The sequence below is a fragment of the Eublepharis macularius genome, chromosome 17 (genome assembly GCF_028583425.1).
Source record: "Eublepharis macularius isolate TG4126 chromosome 17, MPM_Emac_v1.0, whole genome shotgun sequence".
NCBI classification, from domain to species: Eukaryota; Metazoa; Chordata; class Lepidosauria; order Squamata; family Eublepharidae; genus Eublepharis; species Eublepharis macularius.
In genome coordinates this window covers 5,462,318-5,490,276 of record NC_072806.1, presented here as the reverse complement: position 1 = coordinate 5,490,276, position 27,959 = coordinate 5,462,318, and the positions used below count along the sequence as shown (strand labels likewise).

General features: G+C 45.8%; 1 protein-coding gene across 7 annotated transcripts in view; it reads left to right on the top strand.

Annotated features, from left to right (window-relative positions):
• RERE (arginine-glutamic acid dipeptide repeats) overlaps positions 1–27,959 on the top strand; it is a 349,852-nt gene that overhangs the window by 298,855 nt on the left and 23,038 nt on the right. For all 7 annotated transcript variants that reach the window (XM_055001170.1, XM_055001173.1, XM_055001171.1 and 4 more), the window contains one exon: positions 25,981–26,143. In XM_055001170.1, coding sequence (XP_054857145.1) covers positions 25,981–26,143 — 163 coding nt within the window. The remainder of the gene's footprint in view (positions 1–25,980; positions 26,144–27,959) is intronic.

The window sequence follows — 27,959 nt, the reverse complement described above, 5'->3', positions numbered from 1 at the left end:
CAACAAGAAAACAGCTGTTCCACGCTGCCAGTGTTTCGTGCTGGCTGTGTTGTTGAGTTTCCTCCCTTTAATAACTGTCCTCAGTGTGGCCCCCGTTGAAGACTCGTTTGGCATCTTTGTGCATGCTGCAGAGCATGGCGGAGGAGCAGCCGCGCAAGCAATTGGTTGTAGATGCCCATTATCTCCTCTTCAGAAAAAATACTGTGTACCCATTAATTAAAACCTTCTAATTAGGCAAGGGCCCTTTGTGGGAAGTTTCCTACTTTGTCTCCTCCTTCCCTTTGATGTATTTCCTGAGGGCTTCCTTGACCCAGCCAAGTCCCTCCTTGATGATTTTGGCCTTGACTTCTGTCGAGTGAATGGAGGGTGTTCCCTTGGGCTGTCAGATTCTGTTCGCTTAACCCTGGAACTGCTTTCACGTCATTCTCTGAAGACATGTTGGAATATGTTCAGCCTGCCAAATTTAGCAAGTGCTAAGAAGCCACAGGAAGTAGCTAATGAACTGCCTAAGGGGCCTTACGGGCGACCTCGCCTTCTGAGGAGCAGAGCTGTGGTTCTCTAGCACGGCTCCAGTGGGACACTTCTTTCCAGCAAACAAGGAGAAAGAAGCCATTTGGGGGATTCTGATTTTCAGATTGCTTCACACGCGAAGCCTCCTTATACTGAATCAGACTCCAGGTCCACCCAAGTCTGTGCTGTCCGTTCAGACTGGCAGCAGCTTCTCCAAGGTCTCAGGCAGAGGTCTTTCCCATCAACTCCTACCTCTTCTTTTTTCCATGGAGATACTGGGGGTTGAACCTGGGACCTTCTGCATGATAAGTGGGTGCTCTGCCACTGAGACACAGCCCCTCTCACAGTGCATTGCTACTGTGAAGCTTGCCCAGGGGGTGGCCTTGCTTTACAAGCCTATGCAGCTAAGAAATGGCAAAGGACTGCATGAGAAAAGAGCTGCCATGTTCTCATAGGCTGGCTTAAGCACAGGGGGGAACTTGCATACAGCAGTTTCCCTTTGTCCAGCCTTGCCCACAGGCCAGGTGGTTGAGTTAGGTGAGATTTCTGAGGGCAGCTGGCTGTCTGCTGAGTCACCTAATACCCTCTAGGTCAGCTATCCCAATGTGATTTCTTCGTGGAGTACTAACTCTCAGACAGGAAGTTGGTTCCATGAAAGATTTCCCCCCTCTCTTCTAAAAACAAAATCCTTCGTGTTTTAAGTAAATGGCCCTAGCCTTTCCTTACAGACACACTAAAAAAATAGTTTTGAAGCAGTATTGAATACCCTTTTTGCCTAGAGATGGTTAGGCTGAAGAGTGCATATCACTTAAAATGCTCATTACAGACCAAAAAATGGTTTCCAAGATGTGCTATTCAAGTCCATTTTAATTCAGTTGTTTTCCAAAACCATAAGGTTGGCCAGAGAGAGTCAGCCCATCATACTTGTGCCACCGCAGGGTCTGTGCCAGGTAGGTACCTTTGGTGTTCTGGTAATACTTGTGTAATGTATGCAACAGTATTTTTCTGCTTCTGACATGTGCCCAAAGAAATTTTCTGAACGTCTTGATGATGCATCCTATTTTAGGAGCAAGATTTGCGTTACTTACCAAAAAAGAAGAAAAAAAACGGGGTGGCCTTTCAGACACCTGAGTTCAGAATGGATGCATGTTTTTAGTTTGAAGTGCACCTATATACAAGCATTATCTGTCTCTTTCTGCTCATCCATCTCATCTAACGCAGGGTCTTTTTCTTGTAAAATCCTCTTAAACACCCATCAACGCTTACATGAAGTTACCTGTAACTATTGGTGCATCAAGGTCAGTATTGTCTGTTCAAGCTGGTGGTGGGTCTGCAGGGTCTCAAATAGAGGCGTTTCACGTCGCCTACTGCCTGGTCCTTTTAACTGGAGATGCCTGGGATGATTGAACCAATCGGGAGCCTGCTGGATGCAAAACAGACACTGTACCGCTGAGCTGCAGCCCCACCCTTGCTTGTACATCTCTGCAGGATACCAGGCGCACTGTTTCCATGAAGCCATTTCTGGGGTTGCAGGTCAAGGAGGCAATGGCCTGCTCTGTGGGGGAATGGAAACGTTCATTCTACTTCCTTTAGCATGTTAAGTTGCCATTAGAGACCTGTGCCTTTGAAAGAGCTCTGCCGGCATGTTGAGATGATAAAGCTCTACTTGTCTGAGCATCTCACGTTGCAGGAATTCGGTCCGTCACTGTTCCAGAGTTGAGTGCCTGTTAGCCAATTCTCTTTTTTCCACTCTAGTGCTATGCAGGGTATTTTTTGGTGTTGTTGTTATCATTATTAGGAAGTCTCGATGCTGCCTGCAGGTTTGATGTAGTTTTTGTCCATTGGGCACAAGGTGACAGATGACGAACGTGCTGTCCAGCACCGGTCTGCTGGGCACACCCTTCCTTGTTGCAGTACAAATATTCATTTTTTTTCCAGTTGACTGTCTTCTCATCTGTCCCCTATTATGGCAAATTGTTATAAGATTGGAATGTGCGTGGCCTTCTACCTCCTGGCTGAGCACATCACGTGTGGCTCTTCACAGAGGAGGCCAGCACTGGATGGTAACCATAGCAACCGTACCACAATTTAGTTACTGGTATTAAAAAGAAAATAACCCAGAATGGATCTAATCTCAAGTTTTATTTACTTCTCTTTTTATCCGTGCCATTGGAAGTCATTGGATTGAATGGCTGCAGAGCAGGAAAGCAGGTGGCAGTACAGGAATGAGTGGTAACCACTGATAGCTTCCCCACAAATCTCCTGCTATTTGTTCCTTCATATATATTATTAACACACACGCATGCACACTCGCACACACAAACTACTTGTGACGGCTGAAAGGGACAATTTGATCTCTATTTCCAAACTGGCCGTTGGTGTGTCTGCAGAAGATTGCTGGGGAAATGCTCAGAAAGGTCACCGGTAGTGGTAATCAGCAGAGATATGTGCCAGTATGCTAGGAAGGAGACTGAGAAAAAGGTAACAAAGGAACTAAGTGCAGTGGATCAGAGTTAGACCGTGGGCAAAATCCCTACTGAACGACAAAACTTCCTAGGTAAACATGAGCCAGCCAATCAGGTAAGTAACCGCCTCGGGGACCAGATACATGTATTTTCTGCATGCACACTTACACCGAGTTTTCTGGGTATTCAATCTGCAGGGATCAGATCCGATTTGGGCCTCTGTGATTCTGCATTCGAGGGAGTCAAATGGAAGTGGTGTCTGCTTATTTTTTCTACACTAGAAAAATGCCCCATTTCTGCTGTGGCATGTTTCTGCTGGGAAAAGAGGACACATCAGTTGATCAGCTGAAGAAACTTGCAAGAGGGTTTTTTGGTTGTTGTTTTTTTAAAGTACCAACCTTGCAATGTTATTTTTTAAAAAAATAAAAAGGCAAAAAAGAATGGGCTAAAAAGTACAGAAAACACAGAGGCTCTTTATAAAATGTTATCCTATATACCTTGCATTGGTCAGAAAACGATTTACTTCTTGCTACCCAGGTTAGCATGCATGCACATACAGCACATGACAAACGGCGACGACATTTCTGTTTGTTGGTTGGCTGAGGTGTTTCTGGAGGGAAACTTAAAAAATATGAGGGATTCAGGGCTGTTAGCCATATTGCAGCATTCCCCCCCCCTCCATTAGTTGCACGTTTTTAAAAATGGCAAAAAATAAAAACTAAGAGAAAAACTGGATTGGCTGCTGTTCAACCAATCAGGATGCAGGGGGATAAAGGAGAGGGCGAAAGGCAGGGCCAGGCCTCACATGGAAGAAAACATTCTGCATTTCAAAAAAGCTACAGTTCGAGACTGAATCAGGGTATTTTGACTGCGCGTGCAGAACTCTGGAAAGAAATTAATGCGGTATGGGGCCAGAACTGACGAAAAAGTCCTGTGTGGAAAAGACCACAGTCAAAAAAATCTACTTAAATAAATAAGGGACACTTACTACTCTCATGTCCTCTCCCCCCCCCAAAAATTGTATTTGTAATTCTATGCGCTTATGTAATTCTATGCGCCTATGATAAGGCACATAGAGTCCTTTAGGCTTGACAAGTGTATTAATCTATTGCTTCACTTCCTCTGGCTTGTTCATATCACAGTCAACAGCTTTCACAGAGCCTTTGTAGGGAGAGGCAAAGCCGTCCAGCCTTCCCTAATGCAGAGATCATTTCCTCCCAGAATCTGTACCAAGGTTCCTAGATCAGCTGATGGCCTTATCCTTTCCTCTCATTTGTATCTCTAACTGTTGTCAGCTTATTACAGGTTGTTACACTGGACGCACGTGAAATAAATTCTGAGCAATGGGCTTTTTTGTCACCCTCTATTCAGACCAGCCGCAACATAGTTCCGCAGGATGCTGGATCAGTCAAAGAGAGTCACTTTACCATTGGCTGGAACTTGAACAGCATCTCTCCCTCCAGGCTGTCATTTGCTAAGCAAGATGGCAGAGCTGATAGAAATGTTTTGTGCTACAACCTTGAAGCAGATGCTTGGCCCCTGCTAGCTTAACAAACGTTGGGGCCTGATTGCCTGCCTGCCCCTAAGAGGTTCATAAATACTTTGTTTCAGGCTATAATTAACTCTACCCGAGGAGAGATGGAGGAAGAGGCCCTGAGAAGGCTTTTTGTCCAGTCCTGACATTTTCTTGTTTGCTATCGGTGGTTATGACGCTGTTGAATTTTTGCAACACAGAAGGAAGATACAGGGCATGTGTAAGAGCTTGGTGATCAATTGCTGCTTGTTAGTAGCCAACTGCGAGGCCCAGTCTCACCATGATACTGCAATAATGGGGCCTGGATGTGTCTGTGCAGAGAGCTATTCTGTCAAAGCTAAAAATTCATTAAATATCAAAGCAGGTCTCTGAAGAGGCACCGCACACATCTCCTAAACAGGCCTTATTTGAGCTGCTAAACGCCCGAACTTGGGTTGTTGTTTTTTTGCTTTTATCTGTGGCTCATGCTAGGATTTGACTTTTCAGATTTATGAGAGAGAGAGAGAGAGAGAGAGAGAGAGAGAGAGAGATTCTTTTTATAGCAAAAGGATACTTAAGAAAAAAAAGTTCAAATATTATGTAACATTTATGGTTTCTGTTGCAAACTCCAAAATGTCAAGAACATATGGATCTTGGCCAGGAAGACATCTATTTTAATTTCCTGTCCAGAACATTTTATTATGGTGAAGGAATAATTGGCATTTTTTAAGAAGGAAGCTGTCCGACCTGTGGCATTTCAATGATTCAGTCATAATGAGCTAAAGAGCCCAGATAGGATTTGGTGTGGATTTTTTTTTCTTTCCCCCCTCCTCCTTCCCTTTTATTTCTTTCAAGCACCTGAAAGCTTATAGAGCCTTGAAGGGGACTCTGTGTGTGTGTGTGTGGGGGGGGGGTAATTTCTCGATCATTTGATTTCCTGTGATTCCTTGTGGGCTCCCAGTTTGTGTGTATATGTATATAACTGCCCATTGAGGATGAACTGCATGCATCTGATGAAGCAGGTTATAGGCCCCTCAAGCAACAATAAATGTGTTCATTTTTAAGAAATGCCAAGGCTCAGTTTTACATTGAAAAGCTGTCCTTCCTGTTCAGACCCAACTTGAGGACTAAAAGTGTGGGAATGCAAGGCACCTCAAGGAAGAGAGGGAAATCGCACCCCAAGGAAGAGAGAGTATACGCAGACCCTTTATTTTCCTCTGTTGTTTCAATGTTCATGATGTCTGCTCTTTTCGAGTCTTAGGGAATGCTCCAGGCCTCAGACAGCAATGGTCGAATTCCTTTGTTGCAGTGGCTGCCTCGTTCATCATTCCTCATTTATTCTACCTGGCCTCCAACACTCTGCCCCACCTAGATCATCCCTGGAGCAAACAAACTTGCGCTCAGGGTCAGTCATCCTTGAGTGAGGTGCAGCCCGCAGAGCGAAGCGAACTGGCAGGTGTACCAGAATGAAATGCTCAGGACTTGTCTGGGCATCTGCAGCTGTTCATTGCTGGCCATGCGCGGAGTAATTGGGTGGGGGGCAGGATTAATGGGCACGGTTGCCCGTTGTGAGCAGCCTGTGTAGGGGCCCTGGGCTTGAGAGGAATTAGCTAGGCCTAGGGCAGTTTCTTCCTGATGTGAGCCACACCCTCATTTTGCAGCTGCCCTGGAGTTACATCTTGGTGGTGCCCATGGTTACGGTGATTCTGTAGTGGCCAGATTTGTTTGGTGGCGCCTGGATTTTTATGCTGTTGGTATACTTGTGTATTAATATTGGTTTTTATGCTACTTGTAATAATATTTTATTGTATTTTAATAATATATTTTGTTGGAAGCTGCCCTGAGCCCACTCGCAGGAAGGGTGGGGTATAAGTCGAATAAAATAAATAGATAAATAGATAGATAAATAAATAAATAAATAAATAAATAACGGTAAGAGGGATGACACAGTTCATGTTGCATCATATTCTGCCAGAATATTTGCAAGGGATGCATTTTTCATATTCCTTTTCTCTTCGTGAGAGAGAGATGATGAGTGAATCATTAATTGTTCAGAGACAGAATTGCGGGGGAAACATTTCCAGTTATTAGGAGCCCCCAAGCAAGCCAGAGCTGCTACGATCATTGCAGCCCTGGTCGGGTGTTTGATTGATTTTAAGTTCACCTCCCAAATCTCCAGTTATGAAGATCTTCTTTTAAATGACATATTTCCTTCACAGTATTTTGAGTGGCTGGTACGTAGATTGTGCATTTATTGTCCAGCAGTCTTTGATATGCCATAGAAAACTTTCAAGGGCAAATTATCACTGCCTCTTCCACACGTGGTCTTATACAGCGTTTATTAATTTTGTGCAATCGTATTCACTACATGAAACAAGGAAGATCGAGCATCAGAACAGTTAAGCGAATGAGTTTGAGGGCTGGCAGGAGGCTCTGTCTGTCTAGTAACGTAAGCAGCGTAACTGTTACAGATGAAGCTATTAACATTTTCATGGTTAAATACTGCAATTCATTTTTGTTTGTCTGTTTGTAGACAGTTCCCTTTCAGTGATGCATCCAGTTCCTTCTGCTGCTTTCACGTTTGCTTTTTATTACCGAGATAATTTGCATGAAAGCCGCATCTGTGTTTGTGTTAATCTGCTGCTCCTGTTGGCTCTGTGTCTGAAACCACAATGTTGTGCTAGCCCAGTGGGCTCTCTGCAGGCAGACAAGATAACTGGTGAGCTGAATTAAAAGGGAAGGCCTGGTTGCATGTATGGGGGAGGGAAGCCGAAGTCTTTCTTTCTGAGGTCTGTGGAGTGAACCTCCTTCTTGAAAACATGTCTAGCAACCAAGCAGGCAGAAAACAGTTAACAGCAGTTGTGAACGTGCCTTTTTTATCTGTATGATGCCATCAGTGTATGTGGCACTTCACAAATTATGAGACGACACTTCCCTGCCCAAATGAGCTTACAGTTGAAGATTTGAGACAAAGGAAATGTGAGGTGGAACAGAGGGGAAATATTTTTGTTTGTTTATGTTATTTGCAGCCCTCCTTTGTCAAAGAGACTCAAAGGCGGATTACGCGGTGCAATTCAATACAGTGAACGGCTGAGACCTGAAATAAACTGTACGGCAGGGTTTAGATTGCTGAAATCTGAAAACAAGCGGAAATTCGATACACTGCTGAAAACAATGCTGAAACAAAGCATAAGCAATTAAACATGGCATGTTAAATGCTGCAGAAATCACTTAGGAGGAGCATATTTGCAGCTACAGACAGTATACAGTAGTATAATCTACAGTCCCTGTCCCTTTACCAAAGCAACTTTCTGGGCCTTTTGTTTACAATACAGCCCCTCCTACCTGCTTGAAGAGTTTTGCATAGTTTGGGGGAAGCCAGGAGGGTGGAAGCCTTCCTGCCCTCATGAGGCAGGCCATTCCACAAGAGAGAATGTGTTTATATCGGCACACGCATACAGAAAAGATGGGTTTCAAGGAGTCAAACAGGAAGCATCAGGCAGTGCGGAATGGGAGAAAGGGCAAAGTTGATTGAGAGCAGAGAAGATTTGGGGATGGGTGCGGATGGTGGAGCTGGAGAAATGAGGAGCGGAAGAGGGAAAGAGGGAACAAAGCCAGGGAGGACTTGAAGGTAAGAAGAAGGAGTTCTCACTGGATGTGGGAGGGGACAGAGAGCCCGTGCAGGGATTGGTTGGGGCAGGGAGAGGAAACTACTCACTTATATAATGATGAAATGGATGAATGATTTTTGTAGCAGTACTTCAGACAGAGGAGAGGAAGCTGAGGGGTAACAGCAGGAGACCCCAGAGGATGAGGTTGTGACCAGGTGAGAGATTATCAGAGCATGTGATTGCCAGTGAAGGTAAGGTTAGCTTTGGGCAAGATAGATCCAGGTTAAAATTCCTTCTCGGCCATGAACCTCTCTGGATGGCCTTTGCACAGCTCCATTGTCCTCTAAATTTACTTTGCAGCGGGCTTAGGACAGCCCCTGTGGTGCTCTTCCTTGAGCTCCTTGGAAGAAAAATAGGATTTAAACAGGATGTAATATTTCACCAGCTTATATAAAACAATCTGCACACTTCAAAATAGTGGGATTTTGGCAAGGCAAACTGGGCACAGTAGCTGGTTTTTCTCTCCCCTTTTTTAATTCAGCTGTCATGAAATGCCGGATATTGCAAAATGGCCTCTTATTAAAATACACAGAAATGTTAGCTGCCTGGGCCATTCAGCGTATTTCAGCAAGGAAACAGTTCTTTTTTTTATTATTTCTTGCTCTCTCTTTTCTATTTATTAATGTGGTGGTGATGGGCTGTTTGCGGAGCTGCCAGTTGCCAGCTCTGCACCTGGATAAACACACTAATGGAAAGGTTAAACAGGAGCTGGACGTTAGTCGGGAGGCCGAAAGGGGGGAAAAAGCCACCAGCAAGAAAGGAGAGGTGATGAATTGTCTGAAGTAGCGAGTGCTGTTGGGAGCCAAGGCGAACCGTGGCTGTGATTTGCTCCTGACAAATGGAGGGCCTGCCTGCCAGGCTGAACCACGTACTTAGCTCATCGATCATTGCATATGAAAAAAGGGTGGCTGGGCACCCTGTTCAGAGAGGCAGCACTTGTCAGCCAAGAAGGCGTGTAGCAATGCGCAGCATGGGAAACGTGCCTTCCCTGGGATGCGCTCTTTCTGGCCTGCCCTCATTTAGAACGTCCCTTCCCTTTCCTCTCTGCTTCAGGCTCCAGAATCAATTGGCAAAAGGTGTGGATGTGGCAGTAAAATGAGGCCGCTCACCAGACTGGGAGGGGCTTTGATCTTTTTCATGCATACGGAAATATTGTTGTTCTTGTTGTTATTATTATTTATGTGATTTATAGTCCGCCTTTCTCACTGAGACTCAAGATGGATTTCCCAGTGTGAGATTAGTACAGTCAGTATCAAGGACATTTCCATAAACAATGCCCTAGGGTAAATAAATACAAGTGTACAGAGACATCGTGTTAGTAAGAATCCAATACAGAGTTGAAGAGATGCTGAAACAGCCTAAGCAATTCTAGGACTGACATTAGACAACATGAAGCACAGGTAGCTCAAAGGAGTATATATTTAAAGCAACAGATAATATGTAAGGCAACACAGTGGTGGAGTCTGTGGTCCCTAACTTATTAGTGAAGCATCTGAGACCCCCCCCTCCCTACAATACAGCCATCCTATGTGAGTAAAAAGCCTTTTTGAATAATTCGGTTTTGCATCGTTTGTGGAAAGCCAGGAGGGTGGGGGCTCTCCTGACCTCCTCAGGCAAGCTGTTCCACAGGGTAGGAGCCACCACAGAAAAAGCCCGTGTACAGGCTGCTGTTGATTTCGCTCATGTGCAGGCTGGCGCCTGCAGGAGACCCTGTCCAGATCAGCGGCAGAGTAGACTGTGCCACTTCAGCCCAGGAACAAGCATTAGAACCCCCATCTTGTTCTACTGCATGTGCGGACAGCCCTAAGGCCCACCCTGCATCACATGGTAGGCTGCTGCAGGGTCGTCTGTGTGAGGTTTTGGAAAACGTTTGAAATCTGCAGTTGGTGCAGAATGTGGCCACTAGATCATGTCGGCTTCAGTTGCTGCCAAGTCCTGATTCAAAGTATAGGTGACCTTTAGGCCTGAAACGGCCACTTACCAGGGTCGTTTTGTGGGTCTGATTGGTAAGGGTGCTGCACACCTTAACTGCAGCAGAACCCTGGACCTTTTTTGCTTGAGGCTGAAGTCCCCGGCTGGGAAGGACAGGTGCCGTGATCTTAATTCATGCTGAGCTGAGTCTTGTAGCTCAGGCAGCGGATTCAGAAAACTGTGTGTACAGCAGCCTTGTGTTCTTTGCTTAGTTGTGTTACTTCATTTTGTGGAGGGAAAAGTTCTTGTAATGAAAGCATCCAGAGGTCTGTAGCAGCTTCATCAGGTCTGTAATGGGAAAGTTAGGGTGCCTTTTAAATGTAGCTTCTTGAGCGCTTCTGCTGTAATTCGGAGTCATGTTGACTGAGAGCTGATGTGTGGTGGGATAATTTTGGATAATGCATTGGGAAGAGCTGGGTCCTTTTCATAAAGGAAGTGGCTAGCCATAGGGGCATAGTGGGTTAATGTGGCAGAGAGCGTGCCACCCCACATCCTCCTCCTCTCCATCTGGGAAGAGCTGATGGAAGTGCCCAGTGGTGCTTTGCAACTGCTTGGCTCACAGGTGTAATAAAATTGTGTATTGCCTTGTTATTACTGGGCAGATTCTTTCTCTGTAGTCTTGTGGCTTTTCATATTACTCTTCAAATGGCAAATTCTTGAATATTAATAGATCATGCCCTGTGATGGCATATGTGCGCAGAAAGACATTTGGAGAGGCTCCATAGTTCAGTCACTATCTTACAAGAAAAAACTTGGCCAACGATTATTGTTTAGGTGTATTCTAGTATCTGTCATGAGTTTGTAAACCTCAAGGGGAGCCAGTGCATAGTGAGCAAACTATGCTCTCAAATACATGAGCACATGTATGTGTACACCCCAGCCAATCTGCAGTGTATTAGATTTATAAACTCAGAGCAGCTTGGGTGAAGTTCCCAGTGATTTCTTACCCAAAGACTCGTCAGTTCCACACCTCTGGATCTTCACCACTGCTATAGAGGCTCCAGGGCTCCCAGACCACAACACTGGCCTGCCTTATAGGGCTATGGTAAGGATTACTGAGATAATAAATTTGGAGCATGTTGAGCATTTAGGTATAAAATTTTTATCTAAATAACCTTTTTGTTGGGGATCCCTGTTCAGTAATTGCAAGGAGTGTGTGTGTAGGGTGGGGGGGAGGGTTCATGAACAGAGACCCCTGAGAGGAGCCGAGCACCAACAGTGTCATTTTTGTTGTACAAGCATATTGACTGTAGCATGTCCTTGCTGTTTAGAGCCAAGGAAGGACTGAGCTTAGGGAGGCAGAGTTCCCAGTTTCCTGACAGTTCACACATTTGAGCTTAATGTTGGGGAGCGATGCACCCCTCGCGCACACACACACACACACACACCTTAGCCTCATTTCAGCATCAGTGCTGTGTGTTCCCACCACATGCTGCTGCTAAACATACATAAATACATGTCTTGTCTGCTCTGACTGGAAGTGGCTGTCCAGGGTCTCAGTTGAATGGAAAGCTGGCATTGCATATCTATTCTATTCTATTCTATTCTATTCTATTCTATTCTATTCTATTCTATTCTATTCTATTCTATTCTATTCTATTCTATTCTATTCTATTCTATTCTATTCTATTCTCTAGTCTACTCATCTATCTATCTAGTCTAACCATCTGTCTACCAATCTACCCACCCATCTATCTGAAAAATGGGCACACTGAATGATACTAGCTTTGGTGGTTCCAGCTCTGGGAGTCAGATGCTTGCCAACAGAAATGGGGTTTATTGGGTGGGTGTCCCCCCCCCCCGCTCCCCTTGGTTCCCACATTGTTTTGCTTGAATGACTCGGAGACAGTTTTGAATGAACAAATGGAATGAAAATGGCCCTGATCTGCAACTCCGAGAAAGTGTTTGTTATGACAAGCATAATGTATTTTTAATTAGCAAGATACTTTGCGTCGTGCTAGTTGGTGTTCCATAGCAATTTTTCTTCTTTAACTAATGAAGTTTTTAGTAATTCTCTGCTTTGTTATTGTGCTGCTGAATTACAAAGAATGGAGATTAATGAGACGTTCTACCTTCGTGCAAAGGCAAACTTAAGCACTGCTTAAGACACAATTAGGATAGTAGTGAACTTCATCTTTTAAAATCCAGATGACAAAGAGAAATAGGCTCCCCCCTGTGTTTTATGTCTCCCTCTCGGAACACCCCCTATCCTCCTCCTTAAATTAATTGGTTTTGACGTGCCGACCACAGCAGAAAATACTTCATGATGCCTGAGTTCAGCGGTTGAAGTCCTGCCTCCTTTTTATAAATAGACATCTCGATTTCAAAAGCTCGATTGTGCTTGATAATTCCCATCCTCCAAATAAAAAAACCTACAAAATAACAGGACGACAGAGGCTTCTTTGCTTCCTGGCAGCCATTATATGCTTCTCATGCAAAAAACCTTTTTCTCCTAACAACCTTTTCCCTTAGCTCAAAAATGGATTTCCCTCCAGCCACTGTCATTCAATTATCACCTCGGGAAATGCACAGATATAACTGATGATCCCTTTAAAGCAGCCTGCGGTATTCCACCCCCTCCCGTCTTTCACATCTCGCCTGGCTCCCATCATTAAATGTAACACTGCCGACATACATTATATAGGGTGACCCTGACGGCTGTCACTTTGATGCTGTGCAGAGATAATAAGATTGCACATGTAATGAAGGGCAGATAAACAGAAAAATGTTTACGGGGTAGAGCATGGTGGGTTTAAGCAGCTTTATGGCTTCTTGTTCTTGTTCCTGTCTCCTCTTTTTTCACCAGCACAGAACTGACATCACTCTGTGTGTGTGTGAGAGAGAGAAAGAGAGAGAGAGGGTAGGTGGGTGGGTGGGTTGCAATAAAGAAGGTTGCATAGGTCGTTTGAGACAAAGTGTTAGTGGTAAGCAACCTGCCTTTTCTGTTCCTGAATTCTGGCCAAGCCAGTCCAGACAGAAAGCTGCCAGTCTGTATGTTAAAGGGAGGTTGAGGAATGGAGAGCAGAGTTGTGACAAATTCTTTGTGAAGAGCTTAGGCCTGCAGTGTTAATTTTTGAACGTGTCACCATTTCCCCAAAGAGTCTGGAACGCCTCTACAGTGAACAGTTGTCCGAAGGCTGCTAACCTATTTCCTAGATGATCAAAGACTGCAGTCCTCATCAGAAAAGAATTCCTATTAGACTTGCTTCCGAGGAAGCATGTTCAGCTGCAGAAATGATCTTACAGAATCAAAGACCCAAATGGGCTTGCTCTCTTTTATCTGTATTTTACATCTTTGTTCTTTATAAGAAAACACAAATTTAAAAAAAAAGTCACGACTACAGTTTGGAGTGGTTGTCTTTTTATTTTTTCTTAAAGAGCAGGTCATGTGGTTGCCTTTTTCTGGCTTCCTTCTCTGGATGCTTGTTTGCGTATAAATATAGCTCAGCAGTCTGAACTTGTGGAACTGGAGAGGTTTTCTCACCCATCTCTCCTCCCCTCCTTGCCAGATAATTTTGAAGACGTGAGTATGTTCGCTTTGCAAGATCCTTTTTGGCTTTCTTGCCTTTCTGCTGTCCTAGGCAAGTTAATGCTGTCTCCTGCAATGCTGCATTCTGTCTCTAGGTGCCACTCTTTGCATCTTTGGCCCATGATGCTGTAGTCAGTTTCCAACATCCATTTGCTTCTCACCCCCCCCCCCTCCCCTTGGCCACACATGCCCCTGAGGAGCAGGATGATAACCTGAACTCCACCAGGAAGCTGCTTTCCTAGGGTGTAACGTTCTCTTAAAGGACCAAATTTCCATTTCCCAGCTAGACCAGGTGGAAGTTTCAAATCGGAACATGTGGATTCTCTTACCAATGCCACATAACAAAAGATAGACACACGTACATCCTGCAAATTCACTGTCAAGGGTTACTCAGGCCCACAACGTTTTGAGTCCCCACCCACAGCTTTAGTTTTAGTAAGGGTAAAGAGTGAAACAGGCAGTTAACATAGTGACAGCCTGTCCTACTTCACAGGGTTGGTGTGAGGATGCAGTGGAGAGAGGAGAATGATGTAAGCTGCTCTGGGTCCCCATTGGGACATAAGTACGCTGAAGGTTGGCTCAGGATCCTGAAACTGTGGCTTTCTGATCACTCTTTTGTACCATAAGTTTTACCCTCTTGCTTCAGAGCCAGCTGCAAGACATTCTCGGCACCTTTTCCAGGTGCTGTGTTTCTTACAATATTCAGGGACTGTTGCAGGCTTCCTCCTCCTAAAATCACACCTTGCGAAGGGTTTATGGAGTCTGTGTAAAACAGCCATCTCTTAACAACAACAACAACAAAAATGAAATGTAGATTAATTTGGGAATGACTTGCCATTAATACATGAGGGACGCTGCAAAATTGGACACCTGAACTTTGTGGTTACCAGGTTCTGCTTTGGTCTTAACTGGAAAGGAGAGGGGAGAGATGCTGCACAGTGCTGCAATTAGTTTGCCAGCTTGTTCTACAGGTCTTCATTATGTCACTTGCTTAAATCAAAACTGTAAATCCTTTGGGGCACAAGCAGCGCCACCTTCTGGTAAGCACGCAGCACATCTTCCTGGCCGTTCTTACTGACTGAGCAAGCTACAAGAGTTTCACTGTTGGGTTGAAAGGTTTCCCTTGGAAAGAGCAAGCAAGGAAACAGGCAGAGGCAAAGTTGTTTTGCTGTGTAAGTCCACGAGAGGCCTCATGAAGGGAAAAGAACAAGACAGAATTCCAAAGTTGAGGAATATTGTTTCTTTGACAGCAGATGCTTCCAACCTTTTTCTTCTTCCCACCCTTTGCAACCTTTCTGCATTTCCCCAACTGGATTCTTACTTGACAAAAGAACTAAAAAGTAACTTAGGACCTTGGATTCCCATGTTCTGCTCATTCCATACATGTTGAACCAATAAAAGTTGCCCCAGCTTAGAGTTGCCATTCCCCCGGCGGAGGTAGGGAATCCCCTGCTCCCACCCTCTGTCCCCACCACCACTCACCTGGCTGGCAGGGGAGAAAGGCGGGGGAACAGGCCTCCAGGGCACTCTCCCGGGCCTGCATAATGACGTCACTTCCCAGAAATGATGTCACCACACAGGCCTGGGAGTGTGCACAAAGATGAAAAAAGGTGAGTGCCAGGTTGTCGTCCCCCCCACCAGGAGGGTAAGGGGCCCTGGCCACCCCACGCCAGCTAGATTGAGATCAGTGTTTCATCCAGGCTTGTTTCAGACATTTCTGTTGGTCTTTAAAATGTACCCGCACGTTTGAACTGAGCTTTCTGTGCCTACGTTTGCAACATTAGCATACCAGGGATCTGTGACCCAGATACACAGAGTGTAGACGCCTTTACAGGCAGGCACCAAAGAGCTGGTCTAAATATGGCAGTAAGTGTATGGAACTCACACAGATACAGGTATTTTTGTACATAATGTAGTATTTGAAGCAGGCTGCAGTGAGCAGATATTAATGGGGGGTGGGGAGTATTAATATTAATGGGGGTGGGGGTGCAGCGGGGAAGTAGATTGGGCAAGTAGATTGGACCACGTAATTGTAGGAAGCAGGGAGAATTAAAAGCCAGGGTTTTTAGCACATCTGGTTTGAAGAAGTTGATGAAGGAAAAGGATTCCCAGACTTCAGCTATGGTATCAAGTTCACACACTCCCTCCCTCTGGCGTACAGAGCTGAAATCAAAAGCTTCCGGGTTTAAGAAGCCTTCTGTCTAGCCACAGTTTGTTGAGACATCTGAATTTGGACACTTCAGCAAGCAGCCCTTGTTTCTTTCCTCCAGACAGGGACTCCAAAACATGTGAACGGTTCCTGGTGATGTCCAAATGCAGCCCATGCCTCCCCGAATGAGGATAGTAAGTTAAGGGTTTATGAGGACTGGAGCAGATTAAGAAAAAAGTGAGTTTGGAGGAAAGAGAACCTTTGCTGTAAAAGAACCATCATTTTTAAAATCCCATGTACACATCTTTATTATGTGATCGTAGATAGTGACATTTAGAAGAAATACCCTAGGAAGTAGTTTAGCCCCAAGAAGAATTTTTAATCATGCATGTGCTTTTATAACACTGCAGAAGGTCCTAATTGTTTCTTTAAATGTCTTTTTCTATACTCCCAGTAAAAGATTTCCAGGGCTGTGCATTCCCCACAGACCCAGAGTGGACATTAATCAGTCCTGCTGTGCAATCTGTTGAGACTTATTGCATAATTAGAACACACACAAACCTATTTGTCACCACTTGACAGACAGGAGGGTGAAGAAGAAAATGAGAATAATGCTTGGGGACCTCCCCTGCGGGAAGAAAGCCGGAAGTTGCTCTCGGAAAGAGCGCAGAATGGCCAATAGTGGCAGCCACACACACCACACACTTGTATTTGTTCTGTTATTTTGCATTTTGTGTTGTGCTTAGGCTGTGCTGGGATCCATTCAGAGCAGGCCTGCTCAGGTGGTAACTAATAGTGCAGTCAGTCATATGCGTGGTCACTCAGAAGCAAGTCCTGCTCATTTCATAGTTTCAAGTGGGCAGCCATGTAGGTCTGTAGTAGAAGAGCAGGATCCCGGTCCAGTGGTGCCTTAGCGACCAACTAGATTAACAGGGTAGGAGCTTTTTTGAGTGTCTCAGAGCTCCCTTCGTTTAATTGGGACCCAGTCCAGCATAAAGATGCATAGAATTGCAGCTTTAGCCAGCCATGTTTAGCCACCCATTGATGGGGCTGCCTGCTTAGGTCTTCAAAATCTTTATCTGTGTATGTAGCTCTTGACAAGCCCTTTTACCCCCGCCAGGTCACTTTTCATATTCATTCAGCTGTTCATACAGTGTATAGTGGAATCAAACATTTCAGGGCTTTAAAAGTTAAAACTAGCTCTTTGAAATTGGCCTGGAAACCAACTGGGAACCAACAGAGCTGTTACAGCATCAGCATGATGCGATTCCTGTGACCAACTCCAGTTTGTAATCTGGCTGGCGTGCTTTGAGCCCAGTGCAGTATCTGAATGTGAACTATTGTTCATTGAGGGTTTTTTTAAATAGCTGTGCATGTTTGTGTGCGCCCCCCCCCCCCCCAGCAAAGTGACGCTCTTGGGAAGTTAAAGAGCAATTATTAGGGGCTTGCTCACTCTACTTTGCCGCAAGAGGTACTTGAAGGTAAGTTGATGCATTCATATGACAGGTTTTGCAAGGATGAAAAGGGTGGCAGCCCTTCCTCCTGCAGCCTCTCGGATTTTGTAGTAGGCAGTGCTAATCCAGTGTTTACCTAAGGCAAGACTCAGACATAAACACACCAGTACAGCCTGTTCTATGTCTTTTCAACCTGAAAAACCACTGATAAGGAGGTGCGAGAACGCGAGGACAGCAGCACTTAGGCCGAATCGGTCAACGTGGAGTTGTTAAATCTGCCTGGCCCAGCATCTCCTTGTTCCAGGCAAATAAACCCGATCTAGTTTGGAAACAGAAAAGAGAAAACAGGTGGGTACAAACAGCAAGGAGGACAAATGCATCTTGTAGCACCTTTAAAAGCTCACATATGTACTGTGACATTTTGTTTCGCTATTTTTAGGACTGTGATGTTGGTGGTGTTTGCCTCCTCTTGCAAAGGGAGAGGTGGAATATTCAGAGGAGTTTGGAGCTGATCAATAAGACGATCAGAACGTGGGTCTGTTTAGGCCAGTAACCTTTCTAATAGAGACCAGATAGGTATTCCTGGAAGGCTTACAAAGAAGGCATAGGAACTGAAACTGCCCACTGTTGTTGCCCCCCAGAATTGATGCTCAGAGTTCTTCTGATAATGGTAGTCTAAATATTAGGACTGGAGGATTAAACGTCTGCTATAGAGCAACACTGATCAATGGGAGAAAACATTGAAGAATATTGTAATTGGGAGATGATGGTGTTTGTTCCATGCTTACTATTCTGAGATGATGACTCAACTTTTAAAAGGCCTACCTGGAGCAAGCAGTGCCAGGAAATGGGGATGAGTTACTGACTGGTATGCCAATTTAGCCCTGGCGGCCTTGGCAAAATGTCTTCCTGCATAGCATTGTGTCGAGCTTCAGTCTTCCTGGTTTTTCCCCCTCCAACGCAGTGCCATTGTGGCATTCTCCAGCTTCAGAACAGGATTTGCTTGTCTGCTCACCTGTAATGTCTGAAGAGATTCACAGCCTAGGAATTCTAGCAAGGTCTTAGTGAAGTAGCAAAACCAAAGAAGAGTCTCGTGGCACCAGTTCGGTTGAATTTATGGCATCAGATTTTGGTAGAGGGGCGCCTGCTTCGTGTGCCACAGAACTGAGTCAAAACATCTCCACGTGCTCCACACTTGGTCATTCAGCTGGTGAAATGCCTTCTGGAGTGCAGTGACAGTAGACAAGTTTGGGGAATGGGTGCGCGCACGATGTCCTTTCCCAGCTCTCATCTGGAAGCCCATCATAAGTCCTCCGCAGGCTGGATGGATTCCTGTCAGCTTTGCCACCTTGAATCGTATGTTGTCATTGCATGGTGTGTACCATGCACAGAGCAGGGTCCACTGTCCATGGCACAGTGATGCCATGTACTATGTTGGATGGCATTTACTGCAGGGGCCTTTTGCTCCCAGTGCACTGACATGGCGTGCTGGAGATTAGTAAGTGGCAGCTGTACAGCTGTGAGGTTGCACACTCCATATCCATCACAGATGCAGAGATTAGGTCCCTGTGCATCTTCCCCTCTCTCAGCTGCAGGTTGCCCTCTTAACATGGTACAGAATTGGATGTTGTCCCACAACCATCCCTGGGACACGATCCAGTCAGAAGGTAGAATAGAGTCGTGATTGGGAGGGATATTTTTGCAGTGGGTCAGGAAGAGGTGTGGAGGCTGGGGGGTTGTCTCGTGTTTAACATGACACAAAAGAGGGGGCCTGTTCCCATCTACAGCAGATTCCAGTGTATAACGGTGAGAGGATTGGGAGAAAACGAGGACAATAATTGAGCTCTACATTGGTGCCGTTTTCTGCAGGGGGCTTTGATGTGCCTTTTCAGTCGCTGCCACAAGAAGGCTTTTAAAAATAGATTTAAATGTATGCAGCCTTGGCTGGGAGCATCTCTCTGAGCTAGAATTAGCTGCCCAGGACATGCAAGGTACAGGAAAGCAGTTTTGCCTCCCTCGATCAGCCTGTCTCACCCTTGCCCAGCTTCTTCCTTGCAAACGAAAGAGGTGAGGTCACCCGGCCCTTGCGAGCCTGTCCCGTGTTGTCTTGCAAGCCAAAAGAACACTAGCTAATACGCAAGGCAGCTCTTTTGTGAGGGGCCCTTTTGATCAATGATTGCCTGTGTTAATGTTTCAGTAGGCTATTGATTTCCACAGCCGCTTTTGTTCTCTGAATTTACGCGCGATGGATGGGCCTTCTGTGGCGTGCGCACACACTCTGCATGTTTGATTACCGTTCAATTGACTTGACTCACAGTGAATCTGGGAGCTGTTCTGTCTCCCTGTACGTACAGCCAGAGCCTCTTCGTCTCTTCTTTTTTTGTTTATGCTCAGGCTCTTGCCACCCAGGCAGTCGGCAGCATGCTGTTCCTAATCCTCTCCAATTCACTCCACTCCAGCGTTTAATTCCTTTGCTAGACATGATAGCCTCTGATTGTAGGCAAGGCAGCTGGTAAAACCTGGGGCGGAGTTTATGTGCATGGCATGCATATCTGGGCACACTGGCAAAGATTTCAAGTGCCTGTTAAATGTACTCTTGTTCTCCCCTTGTTCAGATGACACACATGGACTGCAGAGGGCAGAGGCTTGTTCTCAAGTTAGCAAACTTGCATTTTCAGAGAGACCTGCTGAACCAAACCTGCGTGTTTCTCTTGTATTGCAGGTTTTTCATAGCAGCCAAAAGCTGGTTCTGGTGTAGCCTAGAGCCTAACAGAAAGAACTGTGGGCTAGGAGGCATCTCTGCCATTGAATTTTTCAGAGGACTTAGGCCAGCAACATTTTCACAGCTTCAGCCTCTCCACCGCCCCCCCCCCCCCAGTCCACAATATGGGAATAATTGACTTGACCTAGCAAGGCTGTTGTAAGGATCACAGTAAGGTGACACATGTTTAGCTTGGAGAGGAGATGACTGAGAGGTGATATAATAACCATCTTCAAATACTTGAAGGGCTGTCATATAGAGGATGGCTCAGAGTTGTTTTCCACTGCCCCAGAAGATCAGACCAGAACCAGTGGGTTGAAATTAAATCAGAAGAGTTTTTGGCTAAACACTAGGAAGAACTTCCTGACAGAGTGGTCCCTCAGTGGAACAGGCTTCCTTGGGAGGTGGTGGGCCCTCCTTCTTTGGAGGTTTTTAAGCAGAGGCTAGATGGCCATCTGACAGCAATGCTGATTCTGTGAACCCAGGCAGATCATGAGAAGGAGGGCAGGAAGGGTTACATCAGTGCTTAATTCTCATGGCCCCTTCTTATACACCCAGAGTAATGCCGATCGCCACTTTGGAGTCAGGAGACAATTTTCCCCAGGCCAGTTTAATTAGGGATCCTGACAGTGTTTTACCATCTTCTGGCATGGAGCAGGGGGTCGCTGGGGGTGTGTGGGGAGGTAGTTGTGAATTTCCTGCACTGTGCAGGGGGTTGGACTAGATGATCCTGGAGGTACCTTCCAGCCCTATGACTGATTCTGTATGAAGCACATTGAACACCAAAAGCACTGTATAAATGCTCCGTAGGGGTATTGGTTACATAGTTCCTGACTCAGAGCTGGGTGTCGGAAAGATTTGTCTTTGATGTGGCACCAGGTGATATGAGCAATCTGTGGTGTTTGTCTTGGTGTCAGTCATTACTTGATGCCCCAGTCCTCAAGTGATGAACCTGGCCAAGTTTATCAATATTCCTTTGTTGATGACTGATTGTTTAAAGTGAGAGTTCCTCAAAGAACAGCTTCCATTACTCTTTCAGAACTTAGTTCCTTAAACGCAGGACCACCCCCCGCCCCCGGTAAGGTTTAGTACTGGATTGTTTGGAAGTTTCAGAAATTATCCTTGTCTGGGCTCAGTTTGCTGGCCCTGCGTAAAAAAGCGTGTGGTAAGTTGGGCCCAGTATCCAACATTGTGTGTACCTGAGAAGTTTGTACTGCTGGTTTTATTTGGTTTGAAACATTGCCTGCTCCAAAGCTGCTGTAAATGTGTAAAATTCACTTTGGGGAGTCAGAGATACCATGAATTAGGAAGGTGGGGGTATAACTATTAATTACAGTTCCTCCAAAATGCATCAGCGGGGCTATTATTCGGAGGGACACAAGGATTGCATCGTCCCAGTGCTGGAAGATCTGCACCGGCTGCCTGTTTGTTTCTGGTCACAATTCAGAGTGCCGGTTCTTACCGTTAGAGTCCTAAATGATTTGGGGCCAGGGTACCTGAAGAACTGTCTTGTCCCACAGTGTCCAGCCCACCAGTTAAGCTCTGTCTCACAAGCTCTGTTCTCTATGCCCTGGCCTTCAGAGATGAAGTGGGTGACAGAGAAAGGGTTTTTTAGTAGTAGCCCTTCGTTTATCACAGAATCACAGTGCTGGAAGGGGCCATACAGACCTTCTAGTCCAACCCCCTGCCCAACGCAGGATGAGCCTAAAGCATCCTTGACAAATATTCACCCAGCTTCTTCTTGAAAACTGCCAGTAAAGGGGAGCTCACCACCTCCCTAGGCAGCTGACTCCACCTTTGAACTACTCTGATCGTGAAAAAGTTTTTCCTAATATCCAGCCGGTACCTTTCTGCATGTAATTTAAGCCCGTTGCTTTGAGTCCTATCCTCTGCTGCCAACTGGAACAGCTCCTTGCCCTCCTCCAAATGATAGCCTTTCAAATACTTAAAGAGAGCAATCATGTCCCCCCTCTATCTCCTCTTCTCCAAACTAAACATTCCCAAGGCCCTCAGCCTTTCCTCGTAGGGCTCAGTCTCCAGACCCCTGGTCATCCTCATTGCTCTCTTCTGCACCCTCTCGATTTTGTCCACATCCTTTTTGAAGTGGGACCTCCAGAACTGCACACAGTACTCCAGGTGAGGCCTGACCAAGGCAGTACAGAGAGGGACTGTGACCTCCTGCGATTTCGATGCAGTGGCCCCTTTGATACAACCCAAGACTGAGTTTGCCTTTTTTGCCACTGCATCACACTGACTGCTCATGCTTATGGAATGTGTTTCTTTTTGAGGCTTGCCTACATTGGTTTCTTTTAGGTGCCAAGCCAAAATGTTTGTTAACCCAGGCTTTTAATTAAGAGGTTGATCTTTTAACACTGTTTTAGTCTGGAAACTGTAATTAAGCTGTCAGTGGTTTGTTTTTTATGGACTATATTTGGCTGGGTTTTAAATGTGGGATTTTAATATCTTTTAATGTTTTATTACTATTATTTTATTTTGTAAGCCACCTTGGGCAGGTTCCTGGATAAGTGGCACAAACATTTCCTTGTCAGTTACTGAGTTAGATGGGCCAGTGATCTCTATAAGGCAGCTTTGTATGTTCAGAATAAGCGCCAAACCTTGCAGACACAACTGTGGGGTGAGGGGAAGTGATCGGTGGGAGGGTTTGACTTCATCAGCAGGGGGAGAAATCACCTGCTGCTTAAATGTGGCCTGTGGCATACGCTCCTTTGATCTGGTACAAGAGGTGAGTGGCATAAGGGGCATTCCTAGGTAATTGCCACGTACTGCAGAGGGCTGCTGTGCTTTGTGCTGTGCCAAGCAGTTATTTGTTGCGATTGATTTTGATTCAAGAACATGTACAACATGTGTGTTGTACATGTAACAGTTGAGTGGTGAATGCACATTATGATTGGCTGTGCACAAGATGCAGAGAATGTGCCCAAATGTTTTTTTTGGGGGGGGGGGATGCACATAGGCTGATAGAATAGAGTGGTATCCAATGAGTCTCAGAGAATCGGAATTATTCAAAGACGCTTCTTCTGTGACCCAGTTGTTCTCTGTATGGGAACTAGCCATATTATGTACATTCATGCACTACTGTAAATGCGTCCTAGTAGACATTGCTGGGTTGCACGCCATTCTCCAGTGTCACTTGGAAGCTATGGTTGACTGTGTATGGACTCCATTGTCCGTTTGTGCGCCTTCTCCACCCCGACACAATGTTCCCTAACCCTCCTTGTTCAGCTTGCCTTGTGCGCTTTTATAGTTGTGGCTGTATATGCAGTTCTGCCAGCATTGGTGCCACAACTGTAACCATGGCAAAAGTGTTACGTTGGTAGCAGTTATTTTATTTCGTTCAACTTATACCCCGCCCTTCCCCCAAGCAGGCTCAGGGCAGCTTCCAACAAATATACTGTTAAAATACAATAAAACTTATTAACATATTAACACATTAAAATTCAGGCACCATCAGACAGATCAGCTACTACAAGATCATCATAAGCCCCGGCACCACCATGATATAACTCAAGGGCGGCTGCAAAAAGAGGGTGTGGCGCTCAGAAGGGGGACCAAAAGCTAGCCCCTAGTGAAAGGCCCGGCGGAACATCTCCGTCTTGCAGGCCCTGCGGAACTGTAACAGGTCCCACAGGGCCCGGATCTCCATTGCAAGAGCGTTCCACCAGGCCGGGGCCAGGGCAGAAAAAGTCCTGGCCCTGGTGGAAGCCAGCTGAATGTCCCTCGAGCCGGGGACCACCAGAAGCTGCTTATCCACAGAGTTTATCTCAAGTTCTTCATTTGACATCTTTGAAAAGCCTGGAGCAGTATCAGCGAATGCTTGTAAGAGACTTCTTGGTTCGCAGGTGTCACCCATGCAAAGGCTGCTGAATGTGGATTTGCAAGCGCACAGGCTGAGTTTTTATAGGGATTAGATCATGCATTGATTCCAGATGAGGGACCCCCTCTTCTTTTTTTCCTTTTTGTGGGCAGTTGAGGTGTGTTTGTTCTGACTTGGATTTCAAGAGGCCAGATAGAAACACCTCCAGTTCTTTTGCAGCTTGAAAGAGGCAGTGCCTTTCCCCCTCTTCCCCTTGAGGCAAACAAGCCACTTGGAAATGATGGGGTTTCAAAGCAAAACGAGAGGAGATTAAAACCACATGCTGCGCTTTAGCTCGGCATTACACCTGCTAGTTTGAATATCGTCTGCTCTGGTTTTTGAATGCGAGCCAGGTTCATTACACTGCGGAATTATCTTGCTATGCGCTTTTACTGTCTAATTATCTTAACATGGCCATATATATTCAGATTTTTAAAAAGAGAAATAGATTTCTTTAATATAGTTTCCATGTTTTTTAGGGCTTTGTTTCGTGTGTTTTAATCTTGTGCGCAGTTTTTCTAATGCAGAAGTGTTACCAGTGGTATTGGTTCGTTGATATCCAAAAATAGAATAATATTTTTTTGGAAGGTAATTCTTTCCAGATAGTAAAGTCGAATTTTATGGTTCATGCGTAAGTGCTGATTTAGAAAGCACAGCTGTGCTGTTCCATGGTGCTGGGGAGCAAGTCTGTACCATGAGCTGAAAATATTCCATTGCCATCCCTTCCTCAGATGCTGAGAGTTGTTCTCTGGAGGGTTCCTTGGAAGTAAACGAAACTGATCTAGTAAATGGCTAAAGCTTGCAATGTGGACCTATCAATGGCCTCCTTGCTCTTTTTTATCAAAACCGAAAAACTAGAACTCATTTTTTAACATCTTTGCGCACACAGCTGTCCCCCGTTCCCCATTCTGGGGTGCTGCCATTGCTGACTCATACCCTGGGGCAGTGTGCACACAGGGTTAACAGAGCAGGGGGTTTGTGGGTCATCTCCCTCTTACCCTCCATACCTTTCATTAGTGAGAAGATGTTCATTAGCACAGACTAAGGGTCTTTGTATCTTTGTGGTGGTTTTATCCTAATGCTACTATTTCAGAATAGCCTCAGTTCTCCTCTAACCTGTATGGTGCTACTGCTGTTTTCCCTTTCCCAGTCCAAGTCCATAAACCTCCATTCCTTCTCCTGTTGCTAGACATGTCTTGCTGGATGAGACCAGAGTCTGTGTAACCCAACATCCTGTTTCCAGAAGAGACCAGCTAGGCACCTTGGGTGGAAGTTCACAAACAGAGCATAATTTTCCTAAGAACATTAGACGACCCCTGTTAGGTCAGACCAGTAGTCCATCTAGTCCAGTATTCTTCCTAGTTTCATTAGATATCATGGCTTGTAGTTACTGATGGGCCTGTCTTCTGCACATCCGTTTAACTCCTTGCCATTTACGTTCATGGCCATTATGACATATCCTGCCAGTGCATTCCACAATTTAATTACTCACTGAGTGAAGAAGGCCGAAAGGTTGATGAGGCAGGGATTCCCTCCATCGTTGCTTCTTTCCCCCCGGTTTTCTGGTCCTCAGAAATATGCTGCCTTGTCAGTGGCACTTCAGGTAACTTTCACGGCCAGTAGCCATTGAAAAACTCATTCTCCACTAACTTGACTGATCCTGCAAGGCAGTTTCGCTCAAGAGGAGGGGCCGCAGCTCAGAGGCAGAGCCTGTGCATTGCATATAGAAGGTTCCATTCTGACAGCTCCACTTAAAGGAACTCGAGGAGCATGTGCTAAGAATGACCTCTTTCTGGCTGGAGCCATGGACACCCACCGGCAGTCAGAGAAGACATGTCCAACCTTTATATAGTGGTTGATTGGTGAACAGCATCAAAACAGAAAGTTGTTTTTTCTTAGATCTCCTTCCTGATTCTGCCCCCCTCCACCCCTGTGATATCCAAGGATATTTTTACATGTAATAGGATGAGGTGATCCAGGCTGCAAAAGATACTGAGTACACAGTGCAGCAAGAAGGATACGTGTGCGAGAGACCTCCCAGCTGCCGTTTTTGACAACACTCTGATTCTTTCTGCTTTTGTAGGGAGAACTGATCACCTTCTATTACTACTGGAAGAAAACCCCCGAAGCTGCAAGTTCTCGAGCTCACCGCAGGCATCGGAGGCAGGCCGTGTTCCGGAGAATTAAGACCCGAACAGCTTCCACACCAGTTAACACTCCCTCCAGGCCCCCCTCCAGTGAATTCTGTAAGTAGGAGGGTGAAAGCAGCGCACTTATCCCTGTTTTGATGCATAGGGCCACAGAGGAAGGTAATCGCTTTCTGCCTCTGACCGAATGCAGCCAAGAAAATGGAGTTCGAGCCCTCGTCTGTGCTTGTGCTCTCTGTTCATTATCCCCATGGATGGCAGGTGTCGGGGATCAGCAAGCAATTGGCTCACACTGGTGGGAGGCAGCGTTGGCAAAAGAACTGTGTGCAGAAATGGCTGGCTCACTTAGGCTTAAGTTTGTCCCAGTTTGCATGGGAATAAGACTGTTTTCTCCTGCACCATCCTCTGCATGGAATGAGGGCCCCGTACGCTCAGTCCAGTAGTACCAAGCGTGTCTCTTCCACCTCTGTCTTGCAGACATAACATTTCTCATTTCATCTGCCAGTTGATGCTTAGCTGATGTTGTGATTCCACAGGAACTCAGAGCAGCACAGAACGACTCTGGCAGCCATATTCTGCTTGAGTAACCTCAGCTTTCAAGTTTCTAGCCCTTAGAACTGGGATTGGATGCTTGAAAGGGTGAAGCCAGAAGGGTGTCTGAACAAAAGTGGTTTATAGTGTTCTGACTAGTGGGTTTCAACTCGTTGCCCTGCACGTTGAGTAGCAAAAACAAATAATACAAAAGGTGGAATGATGCACATAATTTCTGGAGCGTACAGAATTCAATTTACCTTCATACAGAATTTAACTAGTAGAAGCATTTCTCTCTCTCTTTTAATACAGAGTGTGCACCATGTTGAATATGCCCTTGGTAACACTTTCAGTTCAGGGAGAGGAATGAATATTTATTAGTTGATTGGGTTGGTTGGTTGATGGTCTGCCTTTCTCACTGAGACTCAAGGTAGATTACGCCAAGGGTCTGCAGTTTGGTTCGGAATTTGGATTAAAATGCCGAATTTTGGCTGATTCGGTACAATCTGGGTATTCAGAACCAAAAAACAAATATCTTGATTTTTTACTGTAGCTAAGTTGCAACAGTGTCCCTTGCTTCAGTTTAGTTTGGGTGGAATGGATGTGATTCTCTGCTGTGATGTTGCTTCCCTTTGGTTCTGGGGGGGATTCAGGCAGTTGTTTGTTCACCCATTTGCAGGATGGTATCTGCAAAGGGCCCTCTTCAGATGAACAAAACTGCTGTGGCAGAGCATAGGGTGCAAGGCAGCCCTGCAGATATGAGGGGCCAAGGCCATAAAAGGCTTTGTATGTGACAGTCAAAACCTTGAACTGAACTTGGGGCCTGATGGGAGTAATACACATGCTCCACCCGGCTCCTGATAATAATTGAGCTGTGGCATTCTGCGCCAGCTGAAGTCCCGACTTGACTTTGTGGGGAGAACTATGTAGGGTGCATTACAGTACTCCATTCTCTGTGTGACCATGGCATGGATCCAGGTGGCCAGGTCAGCCATATCAAGTAGGGGACCGACTTCCAGGCTAGACCGAGTTGGAAGAAGGCATTTTTTGCAGCTTATTTTGCTGGGTTCAGAACGCCCTTAGCCCACTGCAGTGTGAGTGAGTTGAGGCATCCTCACAGGTCGTTTGTGTTTTGGGGACCCAGTAAGGCCGCTTGCCCCGGCCGTGCCTACCCAGCAGCTGGCAGGTAGCTCTGGCAACAGAGTGGCCTGTGTGAGGCTGGTGTCAGAATGCCTTGCTTGTCTTGGGGATGGCCTGTCGCTCCGCAGTGGTGTGCATATGCTTTGCCTGCAGATGGTCCAGTCTCCAGCTAAAAGAATCCGGCTAAGATCACTCCCTCTTCTCTGTGTCCCTGTCTTAAGAGGCGAGGTGGGTGGCGACTAGA